The sequence below is a fragment of the Physella acuta genome, unplaced genomic scaffold (genome assembly GCF_028476545.2).
Source record: "Physella acuta isolate Inbredline_101_S28 unplaced genomic scaffold, ASM2847654v3 ptg000225l, whole genome shotgun sequence".
Classification (NCBI taxonomy): domain Eukaryota; kingdom Metazoa; phylum Mollusca; class Gastropoda; family Physidae; genus Physella; species Physella acuta.
The window spans coordinates 549,539-575,005 of NW_026731744.1; the positions used below are offsets into that span (position 1 = coordinate 549,539).

At 43.1% G+C, this 25,467-nt stretch overlaps 2 protein-coding genes across 3 annotated transcripts; both read right to left on the reverse strand.

Moving 5' to 3' along the window:
• Positions 1–870: 870 nt before the first annotated feature.
• On the reverse strand, positions 871–7,818 carry LOC131937945 (uncharacterized). The gene is made up of 3 exons (XM_059295733.1): positions 6,899–7,818; positions 6,133–6,234; positions 871–2,187 (listed from the first exon to the last, which is right to left on the reverse strand). Exons 1-3 carry the CDS (start codon positions 7,093–7,095, stop codon positions 1,137–1,139), a joined length of 1,350 nt encoding a protein of 449 aa, XP_059151716.1. The 5' UTR covers positions 7,096–7,818; the 3' UTR covers positions 871–1,136.
• A 6,636-nt stretch (positions 7,819–14,454) lies between these two features.
• Positions 14,455–23,775, reverse strand: LOC131937889 (uncharacterized). 2 transcript variants are annotated; one of them, XM_059295588.1, is made up of 2 exons: positions 23,658–23,775; positions 14,455–16,004 (listed from the first exon to the last, which is right to left on the reverse strand). In XM_059295588.1, exons 1-2 carry the CDS (start codon positions 23,660–23,662, stop codon positions 15,593–15,595), a joined length of 417 nt encoding a protein of 138 aa, XP_059151571.1. In that variant the 5' UTR covers positions 23,663–23,775; the 3' UTR covers positions 14,455–15,592. The 2 variants fall into 2 exon arrangements, with proteins under 2 accessions (XP_059151571.1, XP_059151572.1); XM_059295589.1 differs by lacking the exon at positions 23,658–23,775 and adding an exon at positions 22,960–23,037.
• Between the last annotated feature and the right edge of the window lie 1,692 nt (positions 23,776–25,467).

Consider the following 25,467-nt stretch of genomic DNA (forward strand, 5'->3'; position numbering starts at 1 on the left):
ATGACCTCGCGGGCCGCATCCGGCCCGCGGGCCGTAGTTTGGAGACCCCTGCTCTAGACCCACGTAAACAGGTAATCAACAGCAGTGATGTGAACGCGGCCTTGGCAAATCGATTTGATATTGACCTAAGATCGACGAGGTTCCATTTTGTTGACGGCCATTGAATGTGGGCAATCGTGCGTCAACTGGAGGTCACGCTCCGGTGCACACACGGTGGAGCGGGTCAAAGTTCAAGTCAGTTACAGACACGTGGGTCGGGTCAAAGTTCAAGTCAGTTACAGACACGTGGATAGGGTCAAAGTTCAAGCCAGTTACAGACACGTGGTTCGGGTCAAAGTTCAAGTCAGTTACAGACACGTGGATAGGGTCAAAGTTCAAGTCAGTTACAGACACGTGGATAGGGTCAAAGTTCAAGTCAGTTACAGACACGTGGATAGGGTCAAAGTTCAAGTCAGTTACAGACACGTGGGTCGGGTCATAGTTCAAGAGATGCCTGGAAGAAACTCTGTTTCTCTTTGAACACCGATGACATATCGAGTGTGAAACTCTTCAGGGCAGATAATCCTGTAGAGACATAGAACAATGAACTATGCAAAAAATCAAACACTGATCAAAGAAAAATGTTTGATTTATTTAGCAAGGTGTTTGGTCAGTCGTAACATCCAACAGTAGGCTAGGGTCATTCCATTGGTCGATGGTCGACAAAAGCTAGGGTCACACACATCTCAAAAGTCAATCACTCGATCATTCAGTCTCTCAATCAGTCAGGTACATCATTGTTTCTAGACTTCTCTATCGAAGGTCAAGATTAACGTTTTATTTACCGGGGTACATAGATAGTAGATTTTTAGAATATATGCTAGTCGTCGCTATACATCGAAGAAGATACAAACACAAACCTATATATATATATATATATATATATATATATATATATATATATATATGCATAGAACCAATTAAAACTCATTAAGAAAGAGTATTGTTTAAACGATGTCTTGAAGGAAATACTGAAGGCACTAGTGTGTAAGTTAAACAGTTTAAGTGATGTTCTGTTGTGTTCAGATGTGTGTGGTGTGTATGGTGTGGTGTGTGGTGTGGTATATGGTGTGGTGTATGTAAGCGTGTGTGTGGTGTTAAATCAAGGACATGTGCTCGTCGTTATTGTCCTCAATGTCCTCCTGAACACACATGTCCTCTTGTGTGGCTGGTCTCTCCGTGGTCAGATTGTTTGTCACGTGAGCCGGCACGTTTGTCACGTGAGCCGGTACGTTTGTCACGTGAGCCGGCACGTTTGTCACGTGAGCCGGTACGTTTGTCACGTGAGCCGGCACGTGCGTCACGTGAGCCGGCACGTTGTTGGTCACGTGAGCCGGTACGTTTGTCACGTGAGCCGGCACGTTTGTCACGTGAGCCGGCACGTTTGTCACGTGAGCCGGCACGTTGTTTGTCACGTGAGCCGGCACGTTTGTCACGTGAGCCGGCACGTTGTTTGTCACGTTAGCCGGCACGTTGTTGGTCACGTGAGCCGGCACGTTTGTCACGTGAGCCGGTACGTTTGTCACGTGAGCCGGCACGTTTGTCACGTGAGCCGGTACGTTTGTCACGTGAGCCGGCACGTGCGTCACGTGAGCCGGCACGTTGTTGGTCACGTGAGCCGGTACGTTTGTCACGTTAGCCGGCACGTTTGTCACGTGAGTTGGCACGTTTGTCACGTGAGCCGGCACGTTTGTCACGTGAGCCGGCACGTTGTTCGTCAGATTGTTCGTGCTAATGTCTGGAACTTCGTAAGTCGTCAGTAGTGCACTTGAGCTCAAGTGGGTTTTGAACCCACAACTTCTGACATCCCGACCAATGTTTGGCGGCAATGTGTTCGAACCTGCATAAGTCAAAAATTGCTGAGTCGGCAAATTAAAGGATGGTTCTTCTGCGATGGTAAATGATGGTTCCTCTGCGATGGTAAATGATGGTTCCTCTGCGATGGTAAATGATGGTTCCTCTGCGATGGTAAATGATGGTTCCTCTGCGATGGTAAATGATGGTTCCTCTGCGATGGTAAATGATGGTTCCTCTGCGATGGTTAGCGGGCTGGTCTGTGTGGAGGAATCTTCTAGAAAAGTTGTGACCTCCATGACACTCCCCGCCTCACTTTTTCTCCGCTCGATGCTCTCTATGTAGTACATCATCCTGGGAACACAGGGAACATACAGGGAACATTAGATTGGTGGAACACAGGGAACATAAGATGGGTGCAACACAGGGAACATTAGATTGGTGGAACAGAGGGAACATTAGATTGGTGGAACACAGGGAACATTAGATTGGTGGAACACAGGGAACATAAGATGAGTGGAACACAGGGAACATACAGGGAACATTAGATGGGTGGAACACAGAGAACAAAAGGGAACATTAGATTCGTGGGACACAGGGAACATTAGATTGGTGAAACACAGGGAACCTACAGATAACATACAGGGAGCATACAGGAAACATTAGATGGATGGAACATAAAGAAGAATGACTGACTGATCGAGCCGGGGAATTAGCTGACATAAAACTGGACCTGGTGGATGCCCTAATGGATGATTTAAAGTTAGCGAGGTCAGGTGACATTAGAGATCAGCTGACCGAGTGTAAGCGTGCGTGCAACAGGTACAATGCCATGACTCCCTGGTACAATGTCATGACTCCCAGTACAATGTCATGACTCCCAGTACAATGTCATGACTCCCAGTACAATGTCATGACTCCCAGTACAATGTCATGACTCCACAGTACAATGTCATGACTCCACAGTACAAGGCCATGACTCCCAGTACAATGCCATGACTCCCAGTACAATGTCATGACTCCCCAGTACAATGCCATGACTCCCCAGTTCAATGTCATAAATCCCCAGTACAATGTCATGACTCCCCAGTACAATGTCATGACTCTCAGTACAATTCCATGACTCCCCAGTACAATGTCATGACTTCCCAGTACAATGTCATGACTCCCAGTACAATGCCATGACTCCCAGTACAATGCCATGACTCCCCAGTACAATGCCATGACTCCCAGTACAATTCCATGACTCCCAGTACAATGTCATGCCTCCCAGTACAATGCCATGACTCCCAGTACAATGCCATGACTCCACAGTACAATGTCATGACTCCACAGTACAAAGTCATGACTCCACAGTACAATGCCATAACTCCCAGTACAATGCCATGATTCCCCAGTACAATGTCATGACTCCCAGTACAATGTCATGACTCCCCAGTACAATGCCATGACTCCACAGTACAATGTCATGACTCCCAGTACAATGCCATGACTCCACAGTACAATGCCATAACTCCCAGTACAATGCCATGACTCCCAGTACAAGGCCATGACTCCCAGTACAATTCCATGACTCCCAGTACAATGCCATGACTCCCCAGTACAATGTCATGACTCCACAGTACAATGCCATAACTCCCAGTACAATGTCATGACTCCCAGTACAATGTCATGACTCCCAGTACAATGCCATGACTCCCCAGTACAATGTCATGACTCCCCAGTACAATGTCATAAATCCCCAGTACAATGTCATGACTCCCCAGTACAATGCCATGACTCCCAGTACAATGTCATGACTCCCAGTACAATGTCATGACTCCCAGTACAATGCCATGACTCCCCAGTACAATGTCATGACTCCCCAGTACAATGTCATAAATCCCCAGTACAATGTCATGACTCCCCAGTACAATGCCATGACTCCCAGTACAAGACCATGACTCCCAGTACAATGCCATGACTCCCAGTACAATGCCATGACTCCCTGTACAATGCCATGACTCCCAGTACAATACCATGACTCCCAGTACAATGCCATGACTCCCCAGTACAATGTCATGACTCCCCAGTACAATGTCATGACTCCCTAGTACAATGCCATGACTTCCCAGTACAATGTCATGTATCCCAGTAATATGTCATGACTCCACAGTACAATGCCATGACTCCCCAGTACAATGTCATGACTCCCAGTAAAATGTCATGACTCCCCAGTACAAAGCCATGACTCAACAGTAAAATGCCATGACTCCACAGTACAATAACATGACTCCCCAGTACAATATCATAAATCCCCAGTACAATGTCATGACTCCCCCAGTACAATGTCATGACTCCCCAGTACAATGCCATGACTCCCAGTACAAGACCATGACTCCCAGTACAATGCCATGACTCCCAGTACAATGCCATGACTCCCAGTACAATGCCATGACTCCCAGTACAAGACCATGACTCCCAGTACAATGTCATGACTCCCAGTACAATGCCATGACTCCCAGTACAATGCCATGACTCCACAGTACAATGTCATGACTCCCAGTACAATGCCATGACTTCCAGTACAATGCCATGACTCCCAGTACAATGTCATGACTCCACAGTACAATGTCATGACTCCCAGTACAATGCCATGGCTCACTGTACAAAGCCATGACTCCACAGTACAATGTCATGACTCCCAGTACAATGTCATGACTCCACAGTACAATGTCATGACTCCACAGTTCAATGCCATGACACTCTACATATAGCAACCACAATTTTGACACATCCCCTGTTGTTGGTACAGAAAGAATGCTCAAAATGCTGTTAACAGAAAGAAAATGCTGATTCAAGTCATGTATTGGAGGAGTTTGAATAATTTATCAAGATAGATCTTGGTTGTGGAACAATGAAATTATAGATGGGACCAATCTATTGTTTGGTGTAGATCGATCTGTTTGTCTTTTGTTTGTCATTGTGTAGGAAAAACGTGGCGTTGTGTTGTAACCCAGGTAGTCATGGAGTTGTGACGTTTTATATTTACATCAGCAAGAACAGGTACATATAAGGTGAGATAGAAATGGTATATCAAGTACAGTTTGAGGGTGTGGGTACAGTTGTGGTATAGTGGGTACAGTTAGAGACAGTTGGTACAGTTTGAGAGTGTGGGTACAGTTTGAGAGTGTGGGTACAGTTGTGATATAGTGGGTACAGTTAGAGATAGTTGGTACAGTTTGAGAGTGTGGGTACAGTTGTGATATAGTGGGTACAGTTTGAGAGTGTGGGTACAGTTGTGATATAGTGGGTACAGTTTGAGAGTGTGTGTACTGTTTGAGATATTTGGTACAGTTTGAGAGAGTGGGTACAGTTGTGATATAGTGGGTACAGTTAGAGATAGTTGGTACAGTTTGAGAGTGTGGGTACAGTTGTGATATAGTGGGTACAGTTTAAGAGTGTGTGTACTGTTTGAGATATTTGGTACAGTTTGAGAGAGTGGGTACAGTTTGAGAGTGTGTGTACTGTTTGAGATATTTGGTACAGTTTGAGAGAGTGGGTACAGTTTGAGATAGTTGGTACAGTTTGAAAGAGTAGGTACAGTTTGAGATAGTTGGTACAGTTTGAGATAGTGGGTACAGTTTGAGATAGTGGGTACAGTTTGAAAGAGTAGGTACAGTTTGAGATAGTAGGTACAGTTTGAGAGAGTGGGTACAGTTTGAGATAGTTGGTACAGTTTGAAAGAGTGGGTACAGTTTGAGATAGTTGGTACAGTTTGAGATAGTGGGTACAGTTTGAGATAGTTGGTACAGTTTGAGAGTGTGTGTACATTTTGAGATATTTGGTACAGTTTGAGAGAGTGGGTACACTTTGAGATAGTTGGTACAGTTTGAGAGAGTGGGTACAGTTTGAGATAGTGGGTACAGTTTGAGATAGTTGGTACAGTTTGAAAGAGTAGGTACAGTTTGAGATTGTAGGTACAGTTTGAGAGAGTGGGTACAGTTTGAGATAGTTGGTACAGTATGAGATAGTTGGTACAGTTTGAGATAGTGGGTACAGTTTGAGAGATTGGGTACAGTTTGAGAGAGTGGGTACAGTTTGAGAGAGTGGGTACAGTTTGAGAGAGTGGAGAGAGTGGGTACAGTTTGAGAGAGTGGGTACAGTTTGAGATAGTGGGTACAGTTTGAGAGAGTGGGTACAGTTTGAGATAGTTGGTACAGTTTGAAAGAGTGGGTACAGTTTGAGAGAGTGGGTACAGTTTGAGATAGTTGGTACAGTTTGAAAGAGTGGGTACAGTTTGAGAGAGTGGGTACCCACCTCTTGGCCTCAATCTTCAGCTTATCTCTGTACCCAGCCAGCCTGAGATCGTCCGCCTGCTTGATGTAGCTCTGGATGTGTTCCTCGCGCATCGTCACGGTCCTGGGTTCAAAACCAAGCGGAGACATTCAAGTCAGCTACATTTCATGTCACCAGCATCAATCAAAGCATAAAAGAGATTACTCAGCTAAAATGAGAACCTGGCATAAGTCTGTTAGCTGAGGCTATTTTTCTGATAATATATAAAGTATGCTACAGGAAATTTAAAAACTCCGTGTCTTTCAGGTACAAAAACTTACCTCACCTTACACCAAACCCCAATATCATACTTGACCTATCTACAAGACCTAATTCTGTTCTGTAAATGACCTATGACTTCCCATCGTTAATTACCTACCTAAGTGACCTACCTACCTGACTTATCTAAGTGACCTATCTAATTAATATCTAAGTGACCTATCTAAGTGACCTATCTAAATGACCTACCTACTTGACCTACCTACCTGACCTATCTAAGTGACCTATCTAATTAATATCTAAGTGACCTATCTAAGTGACCTATCTAAGTGACCTATCTAAATGACCTACCTACTTGACCTACCTACCTGAACTACCTAAGTGACATACTTACCTGACCTATCTAAGTGACCTACCTACTTGACCTACCTACTTGACCTATCTACTTGACCTACCTATCTGACCTATCCAAGTGACCTATCTAAGTGACCTACCTACCTGACCTAAGTGACCTACCTAATTGACCTACCTCTGGCCCATGGACGCCCGCCTCCGTATCTTCATCACCAGCAGGCCAGCGATGCCGATGAGGCAGTAGACAAGCAGAGTGGCCACGATAAACTCCATGGCCCCCTCGTGGTCGTAGACGTCATCGGTCGGTGACGTCACGTTGGCCAGCTGGGCCATGACGTCACTGGTGTTACAAGACGGTAGAACCGACGCCATGTTGGGGGTGTGTCCCAGCTCATGGTCACATCCGCCGTCCAGTTGTCACACTAGGTGGCACAGAGTTTTTTTAGCACGGAGTTTCTAGACCTTCACACTGGATGGCACGGAGTTTTTAGATCTTCACAATCGGTAGCACGAAGTTTTAGATATTCTCACTAGGTGGCACGGAAATGTTTTAAACTTGTACATCAACTTTCCCAACAGCTGAATAAAACTGCGATAATCCAAATAATCCAAATAATCCAAATAATCCAAATAATCCAAATAATCCCTCCGCCCTCAGCCCATCACGCCATGAAGGTGGGAGAGACGAGAAGATTCGAGGGTTGGGAAAACACGAGTCGTATCACAGGTTATAACAACACGAATCCTGGGGAAATGATGACCTATGTAAACATATTGCACGAGGTCATGTGAAATGACATCACACGGTTATGTGGAAGTGATGAGACAGCAGACACACATGTGGTTTGGCTGTCGTAAGTGTCTCAAGGTTGTCTTACCACATCCACCACATACAACATTGATCTGACGGCTGGCTACACATCTGCTCAACTGCGGTTTTCTAAACAACACATTGCCTGTCCTCTTGTTCTGTCCTCTGTTGTCCTGTCCTCTATCACCCTGGTCTGTATTGTCCTGTCCTCAGTTGCCCAGTCCTCTATTGTCCTGTCCTCTATTGTCATGAAGCGCGACGTGCACAGGGCGACACAGCGAGGATTAACGAGGGCCGTGCACACTTGACAGCAGCACGCTGCTCGTCCTCCTACACACCCAACTGGGTCACAATCAATAATTAGCACGTGTGTTAGGCTCGTGTTTCACACCGTCACGTGATGACCGTTAGAGGAGAAGCCCGTGACACAGGGAGGTTGGTTAGACACACGGGTCATTCCATGGACGGGTCATCATTTGGGTCATTACATGGACGAGTCATCATTTGGGTCATTACATGGACGAGTCATCATTTGGGTCATTACATGGACGAGTCATCATTTGGGTCATTACATGGACGAGTCATCATTTGGGTCATTACATGGACGAGTCATCATTTGGGTCATTACATGGACGAGTCATCATTTGGGTCATTACATGGACAAGTCATCATTTGGGTCATTACATGGACGGGTCATCATTTGGGTCATTACATGGACGGGTCATCATTTGGGTCATTACATGGACGGGTCATCATTTGGGTCATTACATGGACGGGTCATCATTTGGGTCATTACATGGACGGGTCATCATTTGGGTCATTACATGGACGGGTCATCATTTGGGTCATTACATGGACGAGTCATCATTTGGGTCATTACATGGACGAGTCATCATTTGGGTCATTACATGGACGAGTCATCATTGGGTCATTACATGGACGAGTCATAATATAGATGGGATGTAGCAGTGATATAACTGGTAACCGCATAGATTGGTCAATACTTTAATGGGTCATAGCATAGATTGGTCAATATTTTAATGGGTCATAGCATAGATTGGTCAATACTTTAATGGGTCATAGCATAGATTGGTCAATACTTTAATGGGTCATAGCATAGATTGGTCAATACTTTAATGGGTCATAGCATAGATTGGTCAATACTTTAATGGGTCATAGCATAGATTGGTCAATACTTTAATGGGTCATAGCATAGATTGGTCAATACTTTAATGGGTCATAGCATAGATTGGTCAATACTTTAATGGGTCATAGCATAGATTGGTCAATACTTTAATGGGTCATAGCATAGATTGGTCAATACTTTAATGGGTCATAGCATAGATTGGTCAATACTTTAATGGGTCATAGCATAGATTGGTCAATACTTTAATGGGTCATAGCATAGATTGGTCAATACTTTAATGGGTCGTAGCATAGATTGGTCAATACTTTAATGGGTCATAGCATAGATTGGTCAATACTTTAATGGGTCATAGCATAGATTGGTCAATACTTTAATGGGTCATAGCATAGATTGGTCAATACTTTAATGGGTCATAGCATAGATGATTCAGTACAAGGAAAGTTAGGTGGAATCCTGATTCTCTCACAAGCTAAAGTAATACAACAAACACCACAACAACAAACATCACAAGAACAAACAAAAACATCACCATAAAACCATGGCCAATATTAAAACTTGACAGCTGACCGCTGTCAACATTCAGTCAACATTTCTCTCACATTGTACTATTGCTACAAGTCGTCATGTTTGGCCAATTATGGAAGGGAGCTAATTGAGCAGATAATTGCCTGATCAAAGGGCGGTAACAGCGGTGAATAAAGCGGAAGAGTTATTTCTCTTGTTGCGGCTTTTAAGCTAGGGGTAGCCGTCAAACATAACAGATCTTAATTCTTATGACAGCACATCTAGCTTATGACAGCACATCTAGCTTATGACAGCACATCTAGCTTATGACAGCACATCTAGCTTATGACAGCACATCTAGCTTATGACAGCTCATCTAGCTTATGACAGCACATCTAGCTTATGACAGCATTTCTAGCTTATGACAGCACATCTAGCTGATACAAACTGTTATTTGTATCAGGTTTAACAGGGGGAAGCTGACTAATAAAACAACCACATCTAAGACAGCACACATCTAAGACAGCTTACAGCTAAGACAGCACACAGCTAAGACAGCACAATCTAAGACAGCACACAGCTAAGACAGCACACATCTAAGACAGCACAATCTAAGACAGCACACATCTAAGACAGCATACATCTAAGACAGCTTACAGCTAAGACAGCACACAGCTAAGACAGCACACAACTAAGACAGTACACATCTAAGACAGCACACATCTAAGACAGCACACATCTAAGACAGCAAAATCTAAGACAGCACACATCTAAGACAGCACACATCTAAGACAGCACACATCTAAGACAGCTTACAGCTAAGACAGCACACAGCTAAGACAGCACACAACTAAGACAGTACACATCTAAGACAGCACACATCTAAGACAGCACACATCTAATACAGCACAATCTAAGACAGCACACATCTAAGACAGCACACATCTAAGACAGCACAATCTAAGACAGCACACATCTAAGACAGCACACAGCTAAGACAGCACACATCTAAGACAGCACGCATCTAAGACAGCACACATCTAAGACAGCACAATCTAAGACAGCACACAGCTAAGACAGCACACATCTAAGACAGCACACATCTAAGACAGCACAATCTAAGACAGCACACATCTAAGACAGCACACATCTAAGACAGCACACATCTAAGACATCACACATCTAAGACAGCACACATCTAAGACAGCACACATCTAAGACAGCACACAGCTAAGACAGCACACATGTAAGACAGCACACAGCTAAGAAAGCACACAGCTAAGACAGCACACATCTAAGACAGCACACATGACAGCACACACCTAAGACAGCACACATCTAAGACATCACACATCTAAGACAGCACACATCTAAGACAGCACTCATTCAAACAATGACTGGCCCCAACAAACTAACAACTGTCATATCAATGCCCTGTCTCTTGTAATTCCAACTGTTCCGGAAAAAATGTTTTTTGACAAATTATCTTAGTACATCCGGGACAATTCATTAAAACATGAGCCTTATTTCCAGCTCGAGACATATTTCTTCGTTCTAAAATAGCCACGTCACGTAAAGCTTCTGTAAACCCTTACACCTCTACCTTACAGGTCTACCTTACACCTCTACCTTACAGGTCTACCTTACACCTCTACCTTACAGGTCTACCTTACACCTCTACCTTACACCTTTACCTTACACCTCTACCTTACACCTCTACCTTACAAGTCTACCTTACACCTCTACCTTACACCTGTACCCTACAACCTTACACCTGTACCTTACACCTGTACCTTACAGGTCTACCTTACACCTCTACCTTACACCTGTACCTTACACCTCTACCTTACAGGTCTACCTTACACCTCTACCTTACACCTGTACCTTACACCTGTACCTTACACCTCTACCTTACACCTCTACCTTACACCTCTACCTTACAGGTCTACCTTACACCTCTACCTTACAGGTCTACCTTACACCTCTACCTTACAGGTCTACCTTACACCTCTACCTTACACCTTTACCTTACACCTCTACCTTACACCTGTACCCTACAACCTTACACCTGTACCTTACACCTCTACCTTACACCTGTACCTTACACCTCTACCTTACACCTGTACCTTACAGGTCTACCTTACACCTCTACCTTACACCTGTACCTTACACCTCTACCTTACACCTGTACCTTACAGGTCTACCTTACACCTCTACCTTACACCTTTACCTTACACCTCTACCTTACACCTCTACCTTACAGGTCTACCTTACACCTCTACCTTACACCCTTACACCTCTACCTTACACCTCTACCTTACAGGTCTACCTTACACCTCTACCTTACAGGTCTACCTTACACCTCTACCTTACACCTTTACCTTACACCTCTACCTTACAGGTCTACCTTACACCTGTACCTTACAGGTCTACCTTACACCTGTACCTTACACCTGTACCTTACACCTGTACCTTACACCTGTACCTTACACCTGTACCTTACAGGTCTACCTTACACCTCTACCTTACACCTGTACCTTACACCTGTACCTTACAGGTCTACCTTACACCTCTACCTTACACCTGTACCTTACAGGTCTACCTTACACCTCTACCTTACACCTGTACCTTACAGGTCTACCTTACACCTGTACCTTACACCTCTACCTTACACCTGTACCTTACAGGTCTACCTTACACCTCTACCTTACACCTGTACCTTACAACCTTACACCTGTACCTTACACCTCTACCTTACACCTGTACCTTACACCTCTACCTTACACCTGTACCTTATACCTGTATCTTACACGTCTACCTTACACCTGTACCTGTCTCTAACACCTGTCTCTAACACCTGTTTACAACTTCTTGCTCCACCTGTCAGAACAGTGCAGTGTCATCTCGGCTTGTGACAGCAATGTTACAGGTGGTTTTGACAAGTTCAAGGTCGTGAGGAAATTCTTGTGTGCTCTTCTTGTCGTCAGGACAAATGTCCCACAGTGTGCTCTTATTGTCGTCAGGACAAATGTCCCACAGTGTGCTCTTATTGTCGTCAGGACAAATGTCCCACAGTGTGCTCTTATTGTCGTCAGGACAAATGTCCCACAGTGTGCTCTTATTGTCGTCAGGACAAATGTCCCACAGTGTGCTCTTATTGTCGTCAGGACAAATGTCCCACAGTGTGCTCTTATTGTCGTCAGGACAAATGTCCCACAGTGTGCTCTTATTGTCGTCAGGACAAATGCCCCACACAGAACAACAGAAAAAATAAATAAAATAAAAATAAGATAATACAAGGGAAGTAACCCAAGAATTATTTAGGCGATCTTAGTTATTGTTGTCTCCCTTACATCATATTCAAGTTGTAGAAACAGATGTTTGTGTGTCGCTGGCAGATCTCAGGGGGAACATGTTCTGTGTCACCGGGAACATGTTCTGTGTCACCGGGAACATGTTCCGTGTCACCGGGAACATGTTCCGTGTCACCGGGAACATGTTCCGTGTCACCGGGAACATGTTCTGTGTCACCGGGAACATGTTCCGTGTCACCGGGAACATGTTCCGTGTCACCGGGAACATGTTCCGTGTCACCGGGAACATGTTCCGTGTCACCGGGAACATGTTCCGTGTCACCGGGAACATGTTCCGTGTCGCCGGGAACATGTTCCGTGTCACCGGGAACATGTTCCGTGTCACCGGGAACATGTTCTGTGTCGCCGGGAACATGTTCTGTGTCACCGGGAACATGTTCCGTGTCACCGGGAACATGTTCCGTGTCACCGGGAACATGTTCTGTGTCACCGGGAACATGTTCCGTGTCACCGGGAACATGTTCCGTGTCACCGGGAACATGTTCCGTGTCACCGGGAACATGTTCTGTGTCACCGGGAACATGTTCCGTGTCACCGGGAACATGTTCCGTGTCACCGGGAACATGTTCTGTGTCACCGGGAACATGTTCTGTGTCACCGGGAACATGTTCCGTGTCACCGGGAACATGTTCTGTGTCACCGGGAACATGTTCTGTGTCACCGGGAACATGTTCTGTGTCACCGGGAACATGTTCCGTCTCACCGGGAACATGTTCTGTGTCACCGGGAACATATTCTGTGTCACCGGGAACATGTTCTGTGTCACCGGGAACATGTTCCGTCTCACCGGGAACATGTTCTGTGTCACCGGGAACATATGACGTCATTTTAATAAATTAGAGCCAGTATTTATTCGCTATGGCGAGCTACGTGAGCTCTTTGTGCACTGGGTAGCGTAGCTGGTTAAATGGTTATCTAACCGGTTGTCTAACCGGGTAGCGTAGCTGGTTAAATGGTTGGCTAACCGGGTAGCGTAGCTGGTTAAATGGTTGTCTAACCGGTTGTCTAACCGGGTAGCGTAGCTGGTTAAATGGTTGGCTAACCGGGTAGCGTAGCTGGTTAAATGGTTGTCTAACCGGTTGTCTAACCGGGTAGCGTAGCTGGTTAAATGGTTGGCTAACCGGGTAGCGTAGCTGGTTAAATGGTTGTCTAACCGGTTGTCTAACCGGGTAGCGTAGCTGGTTAAATGGTTGGCTAACCGGGTAGCGTAGCTGGTTAAATGGTTGTCTAACCGGAAAGTATTGGTGGTTAAATGGTTGTCTAACCGGAAAGTATTGGTGGTTAAATGGTTGTCTAACCGGAAAGTGTTGGTGGTTAAATGGTTGTCTAACCGGAAAGTATTGGTGGTTAAATGGTTGTCTAACCGGAAAGTATTGGTGGTTAAATGGTTGTCTAACCGGAAAGTATTGGTGGTTAAATGGTTGTCTAACCGGAAAGTATTGGTGGTTAAATGGTTGTCTAATCGGAAAGTGTTGGTGGTTAAATGGTTGTCTAACCGGAAAGTGTTGGTGGTTAAATGGTTGTCTAACCGGAAAGTGTTGGTGGTTAAATGGTTGTCTAACCGGAAAGTGTTGGTGGTTAAATGGTTGTCTAACCGGAAAGTGTTGGTGGTTAAATGGTTGTCTAACCGGAAAGTGTTGGTGGTTAAATGGTTGTCTAACCGGAAAGTGTTGGTGGTTAAATGGTTGTCTAACCGGAAAGTGTTGGTGGTTAAATGGTTGTCTAACCGGAAAGTGTTGGTGGTTAAATGGTTGTCTAACCGGAAAGTGTTGGCGGTTGGTTAACCAGAGACTGAGCCCATGTAAGAGACTGAATGTTTATGCAATATTTAATTAACTTATAAACATAAGAATAATTAGACACAGCACCTATGAATAAGTGGAACAAACCAGAAGTAACTTTTTAATTTTTTATTGAACTTAAATATTTTTCCACAGAATTTTGAAAAAGTTTATATAATGTGAATTGTTAGGACAGTTATATTTATTGTTTGCTTAGTCAAGTCAAATGTTTTAGTCAAATGTTTCTTTAGTCAAGTGCTTTAGTCAACCGTTTCTTTAGTCAAATGTTTTTAGTCGAGTGCTTTAGTCAAATGTTTTTAGACAAGTGCTTTAGTCAAATGTTTTTAATCAAGTGCTTTAGTCAAATGTTTTTAGTCAAGTGCTTTAGTCAAATGTTTTTAGTCAAGTGCTTGAGTCAAATGTTTTTAGTCAAGTGTTTTTAGTCAAGTGCTTTAGTCAAACGTTTTTAGTCAAGTTCTTGAGTCAAATGTTTTTAGTCAAGTGCTTTAGTCAAATGTTTCTTTAGTCAAGTGCTTAAGTCAAATGTTTCTTTAGTCAAGTGCTTAAGTCAAATGTTTCTTTAGTCAAGTGCTTAAGTCAAATGTTTCTTTAGTCAAGTGCTTTAGTCAAATGTTTTTACTCTCATCCTGTGTGCTGATTACATCTATTAGAGGCTAACAATCGACCACTTGGCCGTACACACTCATATACACACAGCGACAACACATAGGGACATATACTTCAGACTTAGGCTTACACATAAGGACACACAGGTTAAGATTTGGGCATACTCTAACTTACATATCTACAGCTAAGGACAGTTTAAGTCGTGATATGGTGGGTGGAAGGGTGGGTGGGGACAGCATGCTAATAGTTTTTTTTTTTGATATCTTGTATTTTTTTCTTTACTCAAAATAAAACACAGCATGCTAATAGTGCAGACAAAAGTAGATCACAACTTAACGTAATTAAAACAGCTACATAGGTAGAGCGTTCAATTGAAACTAAATTAAAACTAAACTAGTATAGTTATGTCCCTTGGAACTAAACTACTGCAGTGATGTCCCTTGGAATGAAGCTGGTATAGTTATGTCCCTTAAAATGGAATAGTGATGTCTCTGTATTTTGACCACTAGTCCTGATGAGACCTATTTTATCAAAGTGTGCGTTAACCCAATGCACTGTGCACCAGAGTGCACCCTGGTATAGCAGCACAGTGCACCGTGGCAAGTCCTCTCTGCCCTTGCCAGGTTTACATCAGGCTGGGCACCAAGGCCTCAGGGGCACCTTGGGTCCCCAGCCGGCTGATAAAATTCCTGACCGTCCCCAAACAGGAAGTCCTGCTCGGCGCGTCTGAGACTGCGCAGACGAGAAGGTTCTGGTTCCGGTTGGCCACAAACACGTGACCATTGGCCTGGCCAATGACGGTGGATGGGTCAACGTTGATGCAGCTGAACTTTGACCCCAACAGGAACAGCCCGTACAGCATGGAGGCGGCGGCGTCCAGGGCTTTCATCACGCCCACCGCGTCCTCTTCCGTTAGGGCGGCACCGGAAGTCTCGGCGATTTTCGTGCCGGTCAGGTCGAAAATGGCGGCCATCTTGAAATTCCCTTCAACCTTGAGGTCTTCGATGATTTCCGTCCACGTCATCAGCTCGAGCATGCTGGGAAATATTTAGGATGTAGGGGTGGGGCAAGTAGAGGATGTAGGGGTGGGGCAAGTAGAGGATGTAGGGGTGGGGCAAGTAGAGGATGTAGGGGTGGGGCAAGTAGAGGATGTAGTGGTGGGGCAAGTAGAGGATGTAGGGGTGGGGCAAGTAGAGGATGTAGGGGTGGGGCAAGTAGAGGATGTAGGGGTGGGGCAAGTAGAGGATGTAGGGGTGGGCAAGTAGAGGATGTAGGGGTGGGGCAAGTAGAGGATGTAGGGGTGGGGCAAGTAGAGGATGTAGGGGTGGGGCAAGTAGAGGATGTAGGGGTGGGGCAAGTAGAGGATGTAGGGGTGGGGCTAGTAGAGGATGTAGGGGTGGGGCAAGTAGAGGATGTAGGGGTGGGGCAAGTAGAGGATGTAGGGGTGGGGCAAGTAGAGGATGTAGGGGTGGGGCAAGTAGAGGATGTACGGGTGGGCAAGTAGAGGATGTAGGGGTGGGGCAAGTAGAGGAAGTAAGGGTGGGGCAAGTAGAGGATGTAGGGGTGGGGCAAGTAGAGGATGTAGGGGTGGGGGGAACAGGGCATTTCCCCCCTGTCAATTACCCCCCGGATATTTCCCCCCCCGACATTACCCCCCCCCCCCCCCAGAGTAATTACCCCCCCTGTCAATTACCCCCCGCCCAGTAGGACATTACCCCCCCCCCCCGGACAGGGTTAGGGCTAGGGCTAGGGCTAGGGTTAGGGCTAGGGTTAGGGTTAGGGTTAGGGCTAGGGCTAGGGTTAGGACTAGGGCTAGGGTTAGGGTTAGGGTTAGGTTTTAGGGCTAGGGTTAGGGCTAAGGTTAGGGTTAGGGTTAGGTTTAGGGCTAGGGCAAGGGTTAGGGTTAGGGTTAGGGCTAGGGCTAGGGTTAGGGTTAGGTTTTAGGGCTAGGGTTAGGGTTAGGGTTAGGGCCAGGGTTAGGGTTAGGGCTAGGGTTAGGGCAAGGGTTAGGGTTAGAGCTAGTGTTAGGGTTAGGGTTGTGTCTAGCTTTGGTTTTGGTTTTGTGTGAAGTTTTACGCTAAGGTGGATGCTTAAGTTTTGGTCTTTTTCTTAAGGTTTGGATTAAAGTAGTATATAGGTAAAAAATTCTAGTTAGAGTTAGGATTTTAACTTGAGAGGGGGGGGGGGGGGGTAATTCCCCGGGGGGTAATTGACAGGGGGGTAATTGCTCCGGGGGGTAAATACGGGGGGGATATGTTCGGGGGGGAGGGAGATATACAGGGGGGTAATGTCCTGTAGCCAGGGGTGGGGCAAGTAGAGGATGTAGGGGTGGGGCAAGTAGAGGATGTAGGGGTGGGGCAAGTAGAGGATGTAGTGGTGGGGCAAGTAGAGGATGTAGGGGTGGGGCAAGTAGAGGATGTAGGGGTGGGGCAAGTAGAGGATGTAGGGGTGGGGCAAGTAGAGGATGTAGGGGTGGGACAAGTAGAGGATGTAGGGGTGGGGCAAGTAGAGGATGTAGGGGTGGGGCAAGTAGAGGAAGTATTGATGGGACAAGTAAAGGATGTAGGGGTGGGGCAAGTAGAGGATGTAGGGGTGGGACAAGTAGAGGATGTAGGGGTGGGACAAGTAGAGGATGTATTGATGGGACAAGTAGAGGATATATTGGTGGACAGTGGCGTCGCTAGGTCGAGTGTCACCCACTGCGGCACCTCATGGTGTAACCCCCACCACCAAAAGAAAAAGTATAGCTTATATACATATATATATATATATATATATATATATATATATATATATATATATATATATATATATATATATATATATATATATATATATGTGTGTGTGTGGGTATTGGTGACACCTCCCTGCATTTTGCAGTTGTTGTCACCCACCGCCAGTTAATACTAATTATCTATAGTCTTTTATTAATACAGTTGGATGTAACATTGTTTTCTCAACAGTTTTCATGTTTAGGTGATGTTGCCCCCCCCCCCCCCCCAAATGGTGTCACCCGGTGCTGTCCGCACCTCCCCCCTCCTCGCGACGCCTATGTTGATGTGACAAGTAGACGAAGTGGGTGTGGGACAAGTATTAGATCTTTGTTTTGTATAAAACAATAATTTGTAAACAGAGGCGTATCCAGGTTTTCAGTGTAGGGGGAGCGAAAAATAGCAAAAAAAGGCGCCGAATGTGTAATGTTCTATATATATATATATATATATATATATATATATATATATATATATATATATATATATATATATATATATATATACATATATATATATATATATATATATATATATATATATATATATATATATATATATATATATATATATATATATATATATATATATATATAAATAGGGCGTAGTCTGTTTTTGTCATCCTCGTACAATTTACTTTATAATTGCATTATGTCTTCTAAAAATTGGAATGCATAAGACGCGTAAATGAATATATTTTTTATTGCTTAATCAGTTTTACAAAACGGTATTCATTTTAAATTAAAAAAGAAACAGTATTTAGTAAGGCCTATGTAACACGTTTGATAGCAATTTTGTTTTATCCTGTACTCTAGAACTTCTGTTAGAACTACAACATCCTTTTTCGTCGAGGTTTCATTTTAGCAAAACGATCAATTACGTCTTTTAAATCAACATCAGAAGCTAATTGTCGTTCAATCGTAATCAGGGCTAAGCTGGACAACCTGTCTTTGTTCATAGTAGAACGGATGTATGTTTTCAGGAGTTTAAGACGGCTGAAGGATCTTTCTGCTCCGGCACTGCTTATTGGTAAAGTCAGAAATATACGATACAAAGTGGACAGGTTTGGATACACAGAACACAAGTCATTAGCTATCATGAATTTCAGAATGCTGTTTACTGTCACCGCTATTTCTAGAGGTTCTTTTTCAGTTGAAACTCCCTTGTTTACACTGCTTGCACTAAAAACTTCTTGGTAAAATGTTCTAAATGATACGAATTCCTGCACTACTTCAGTTCCACTTTCAACAACATCCGAGTACGTCACTGCTAATTGCTCCAACTGTATTAAACTGTCATCTAATGCTAAATGTTTTGGGTCTAAGCAACAAAACTTGGAAGACACATCTTTAAAATTTTGAAACCTTGTGTTTGTACTAGTAATGACAGAGTCAAGTGACACTAAATAAGTTTGAACAATGAATTTTTTCCTAGAGTCAGATATCTGAGTATCCTCTGTTCCTTCGTCATGGAATCTTTTTCGTTTGTATAACCTGTGCTGCTTATACTCCGTACGAATATCACATTTCTCAGCGAGCTCAGTGGCTTCGTTCTCAATCTGCTCAAATTCTGATTCAAATTCATTTCTCCAGCTACTCATCTCATTTTCAAAAATCTGAATTAATCGAAAGGCTGTTAACATATCAATGCTACTCTTCTGTAAATAAATGGATACGTTAAAAGCCTTATGCACAATTCTTTTCCAAAACATTAAAACAACTAAAAACTTAAAGGTCTCTATTGTAACAAGAATTCCCTTTCCTTCGGCAATCTGTTTAGAAGTAGAGTTTTTAACTTCACCGTCAACTATTCTTCGCAATGCAAGAACTAGTGCTGGTAAATTCTGCAATATAGAATCTACTGCTGTCTTTCTAGAAGCCCATCTTTTATCACTAAGTCGTTTCAGTGTTAATGAAAATGCTTCTATGTTGTTGCGTTGCTCCTCTTGCAATATAGAAAGACGAGGTAGACTTCCGGTAAAAAATGTATATATGCTTTCCAGAACTCCAAAAAAACAGCTGTGTTTGAATATTAGATGAAACAGCATCTATCAGAATTAAATTTAAATTGTGAGCACATCAGTGTGTGAAGAATGCATGTGGAGCTATTTCTCTAACTCATTTTTGTACGCCCGATATTTCACCAGACATGGTGTTTGCTCCATCGTAGGACTGACCATAGCACATGGTCATTGACAGCCCTAAGTCTGTGACTGCTGTAAGAAGCATTTTAAAAAAAAAAACCTCTGCACTAGCTTCAGGAAGCTCACAAAATTGGATAAATCTTTCGATGGCGTCTCCATGTTCAGTAACATATCTGATCGACAAAGAAAATTGATCCATTCTACTAATGTCGATAGTTGAATCTGCAATCACAGCGAAATACCTAGCTATCTTAATTTCACCTACTATCTTCTTTAAAATTTGGGCTGATATAGACTTAATTAAGTCGTTTTGCATACCCGGACTTAAGTATGTTGCATTTCTGTCACCGAAAAGTAAATGTTGTTTTAGCAAATCATCTTTCTTAGAAATGAGTTTAATAAGTTCCAAAAAGTTGCCTTCATTTAATGTAGCTTCTCCTAAACCTTGGGATTCACGATGGCCCCTAAACGCCAATCCCTGTTTTCCCAAATAGAGAACTGCATCTATAATACTTTCCAGTATTACTCTGGTTTTTTTTCTATTTCCTTCTTTTCTGATGTTAAAATGTCACATATTATGGTTCTGTCTTTGTAAAGTCGGAATTTTGTAATTAAAAGTTCTCTCTCTGCAATCTTGTGACTTTCAGAGTTTTCATGTTTGTTAATTTTGTCGGGACCTTTTGCAAAGTTCATACAACCCAATTTTGGATCGCCCCAAGTGTCTGACTTGTGTTTAAAGAGCTGACTTGTGTTTAAAGAGCTGACTTGTGTTTAAAGAGCTGACTTGTGTTTAAAGAGCTGACTTGTGTTTAAAGAGCCAACAAGCAAAACAAATCATATAATTTGCCTTGGGCGAATATACTAGCCAGTGTCGTATTATTTCACGACCACATTTTGTATGGGTTTTTTCTTGTACCAACTGGCACTAAAGTGCCGACCAGTTACATTTTTTGGAAAATCTTTATAAGTATCTTTGAGGCCTGGTTGACAAGGACCAAACTCAAGTAATGCATGTACTAGATCCGGTGTTATGGGTGTTTCACAAAACAAAAAAGGATCTGTAGGATATTTCAGACTTATATCGATTATAGCTTTAAGTTTGACTGGCATTGTACTGTCAATATCCTCTTCTAAATGGGTGTCTTCTAAAATGTCTATAGACATTACCTTATTGTCTTGAGTCTCGACGACTTATTCTGCATATTAGATGATGTTGTTGCTTGTACATTTTGTACTTGGGTATCTTGAGACACATCAACCTCTGGTTGTATTGTTGTAGCAGTTAAAGGCGTACAGCTTGAAAAATATGTATCCAGTTTGACACATTTGGATGACGATTGTTGGCGCTCTGAAATTTCTTTCAATCTCTTCCCCTCCCACCCCGAATATTTTTTCTTTTCTGGTTTCCTTTCCATTTAATAACCTCTTAACTAACGAATTCTAAGCTCAACTGTTGTCTTAGTCGCAATATAGTTAGTATGATACACCAAATAATTTAAATGGTGCGATTTTTTTTTTATAATTACTAACTATTGGAAACAAGTTCAAACGATACATCAGCTGAGCGGATAATTAACTGTGCTATCAGGGTTAGTTTAAGTTGAGTTGTTTTTTAAATACAAAATATAGCCTTATTCAAATTTAAATATAGATCTAGATCTAGTAAACTAAAATAATAATTAATATAAAGTTAATACTGTTTTATATAATTTGTAATCTTAATCAGTATCGCCCAAACTGTAAGAATACTACTACTTCATCATGATGACGTTGTTTAACCTTGTCAAAATTTCCCCACCGCTACGCAGTTTGCCCATACGTAAATTTAAATAGAGGTGTCACAGTAGTTGTATTTGTTTCTGTATTGTAATTTTAAAAAAAATCAATCACACGATTCAAACTGTATATATAAAGTAATTATGTGTGAAGTTTTAAGTATAACATTTTCTTATTCAATTATTTTTAAACAAATACATTATACATTATACCGTGGATTTAAACTTAACACTCCTCTTGTCAAGTGGTACCACCCGTAGATGTTTTTTAAACATTGCATTGCATTGCATCGTAATGGTTATTTTTAGAACGGCAAACTGATGCAGCTGTTAATACGTGTTGTAAACGTAGACAGTACTAGACTAGTACAATAATGCTTAATTGCTGCATGAAAAGAAATCTTGTGATTTACAAAGATGTGCCGAACAAAAATATTTTTTTAACAAATATCATTGTTTAAAACTTTGAGTTTAAAAAGTTTCCAAAAAGGCGCCACTTTGCTGAAAATGGCCAGAGGGGGAGCGGCTGCTCCCCCTGCTCCCCCCCTGCGTACGCTACTGTTTGTAAACATTTTAATTTGAACGTTTCATCTCATATACGAACAGCAGACAACGCTTTCTTTACCAGCAAACGCGCGGTCTAGCTGATAATAGACCTAGATCTAGATGAAACATTAGGCCTAGCTGAAACATTAGGCCTAGCTAGAACATTAGGCCTAGCTAGAACATTAGGCCTAGCTAGAACATTACGCCTTGCTAGAACATTAGGCCTAGCTGAAACATTAGGCCTAGCTAGAACATTAGGCCTAGCTGAAACATTAGGCCTAGCTAGAACATTAGGCCTAGCTAGAACATTAGGCCTTGCTGAAACATTAGGCCTAGCTAGAACATTAGGCCTTGCTGAAACATTAGGCCTAGCTGGAACATTAGGCCTAGCTAGAAAATTAGGCCTAGCTAGAACATTAGGCCTAGCTGAAACATTAGGCCTAGCTAGAACATTAGGCCTAGCTGAAACATTAGGCCTAGCTGGATTATTAGACATAGCTGGAACATTAGGCCTAGCTGGAACATTAGGCCAGCTATAAAAAGGCCTACTGCTGACACCAGACCTAGCTCAACACACACAGAATGACACAGGTCAAAAACAGAATGACACAGGTCAAAAACAGATCACAAACATAATGACACAGGTCAAAAACAGATCACAAACAGAATGACACAGGTCAAAAACAGATCACAAACAGAATGACACAGGTCAAAAACAGATCACACACAGAATGACACACATGAAACACCGCCCTACCTGTGTACCCTGTCTTTAAACTGAACGTTTGACACGACCTTAAAGAGGTTAACAGTCAACTTGATGACGTACTACACAGCTATCCGGCAGCAGCACGGCAGATCGCTGTGTGGACGGATGACGTCACACGTGACGTTACAAAGATGTGGAGATTGCCACACGCCCCGAAGGTAAAAATGACAAGGACGGATTATCGTCTGCAAGTGTTGCAGTTTACAAATTGTCGTCTGCTAATGCTGTTCACAAAGTGTCGTCTGCATGTGTTGTAGTTCAATAATTTTTGTCTGTAGTTTGTGTTTTAGTTTACTGTGTATACTGGCAACCTTTTAAATAAAGGCCAATATTACCGTTTGAAATCTCTACCCAACCCCCCCCCCCCCACCCTTCATTACACCAACATGACCTTCATTACACCAACATGACCTTCATTACACCAACATGACCTTCATTACAACTTGTCAGAGAACGTCATTAATAATTTCAATGTGCGACACATACACGGACAAACAAACAAGAGCTTCACGATATAAACTGGGCATTGAACTTGGCAATATAAACTCGACACTGAACTTGGCAATATAAAAACGACACTGAACTTGACAACATATACAGGACACTAAACTTGACAATATAAAATTATACTGAACTTGACAATATATAGAGGACACGGAACTTGGCAATATCAACACGACACTAACCTCATTGTTTTGGGGATTAATAACGTCGCCTACGGCCACTTTGTGAATCTCGCCAACATTAATCAGATGTGCTAGACCGTACACACTCACCTGTGTAGCTACCTGCGTGCTATGGCCCACTCCCTACTCTTAATGAGGTGTGCTAGACCGTACACACTCACCTGTGTAGCTACCTGCGTGCTATGACCCACTCCCTACTCTTAATATCAATATGACCCTCTGCTGATTCAAGCCAAAATGTGGGAGGAGAGGGAGGGGGAGGGGGGGGTCAGCAAACAGGACTGACATGTTGGATGGGGAGGGGGGGGGGGTCAGCAAACAGGACTGACATGTTGGATGGGGAGGGGGGGGGGGTCAGCAAACAGGACTGACATGTTGGATGGGGAGGGGGGGGGGTCAGCAAACAGGACTGACATGTTGGATGGGGAGGGGGGGGGGGTCAGCAAACAGGACTGACATGTTGGATGGGGAGGGGGGGGGGGGTCAGCAAACAGGACTGACATGTTGGAGGAGGATGGTCTTGCTGGGGAAATCAGGTCAACATTTGATGTCAGGTGACATTTGATGTCAGGTGGACATTAGATGTCAGGTGAACATTTGATGTCAGGTGGACATCAGATGTCAGGTCAACATTTGATGTCAGGTCAACATTTGATATCAGGTAACATTTGATGTCAGGTGAACATATGATGTCAGGTGAACATTTGATGTCAGGTAACATTTGATGTCAGGTGGACATTTGATGTCAGGTGAACATTTGATGTCAGGTTAATCAGTTGCAGTCAATTTCTTGCTAGATAGGCAGGCAGAGAGACCGATAGACGGACGGATGAGCGGACGGACGGAAGGACGGACGGACTGATTTGCAGGCATTCAAACACAGACATAGACTCACATAGGCATAAACAGACATTGACATACAGACAGTCAAACAAACAGACAGACAGTGGAAGGATGGGATTTTGAATTATTTGTCAGAAGTTCATCCTTGACCCAAAAAATAAATTAATTAAAATAAATAGACGAACAAATAAAGCAAGAAGGTGTTGTGTCCCTTGATGTAGTGAAGTAAATAAACTATCAGTGGACAAAATTAGGTGAACTAGCAGTGTATTCATTGAACATTGCAAAACTATTTGTTGCTTTATATGAAGGGCGGTAATCACTAATATTAAAAAAAACGTTTCTTTTCGAAAACTATCGATTGCTCCCCTTGGAATAAAACAGTGGCTAAGTCGTGGCAAGAAGTTGCACCCAGTATGACTGTGCAAGAAGTTGCACGTAGAATCAATCTAAGGAACCTCGCCTGAGTTCTTAGACCTAGACGTGTCCTCTGTGGATTAAATCATAAGACGGATTAGTTGGATTATCGCCACCCACAACGGTGTACACTGTTCAAAAATCTGATTTATCGAATTAGAAATTCAAATTTAAGCACTTCTGCTTGTCATCTGATAAAATCAATATTCGTTTACTGCAGTAGCCCAGCTTATGACATCTGTAGCCCAGCTTATGACATCTGTAGACCAGCTAATGACATTTGTAGACCAGCTAATGACATCTGTAGCCCAGCTTATGACATTTGTAGACCAGCTTATGACATCTGTAGCCCAGCTTATGACATCTGTAGCCCAGCTTATGACATTTGTAGACCAGCTTATGACATCTGTAGCCCAGCTTATGACATTTGTAGACCAGCTTATGACATCTGTAGCCCAGCTTATGACATTTGTAGACCAGCTTATGACATTTGTAGACCAGCTTATGACATCTGTAGCCCAGCTTATGACATTTGTAGACCAGCTTATGA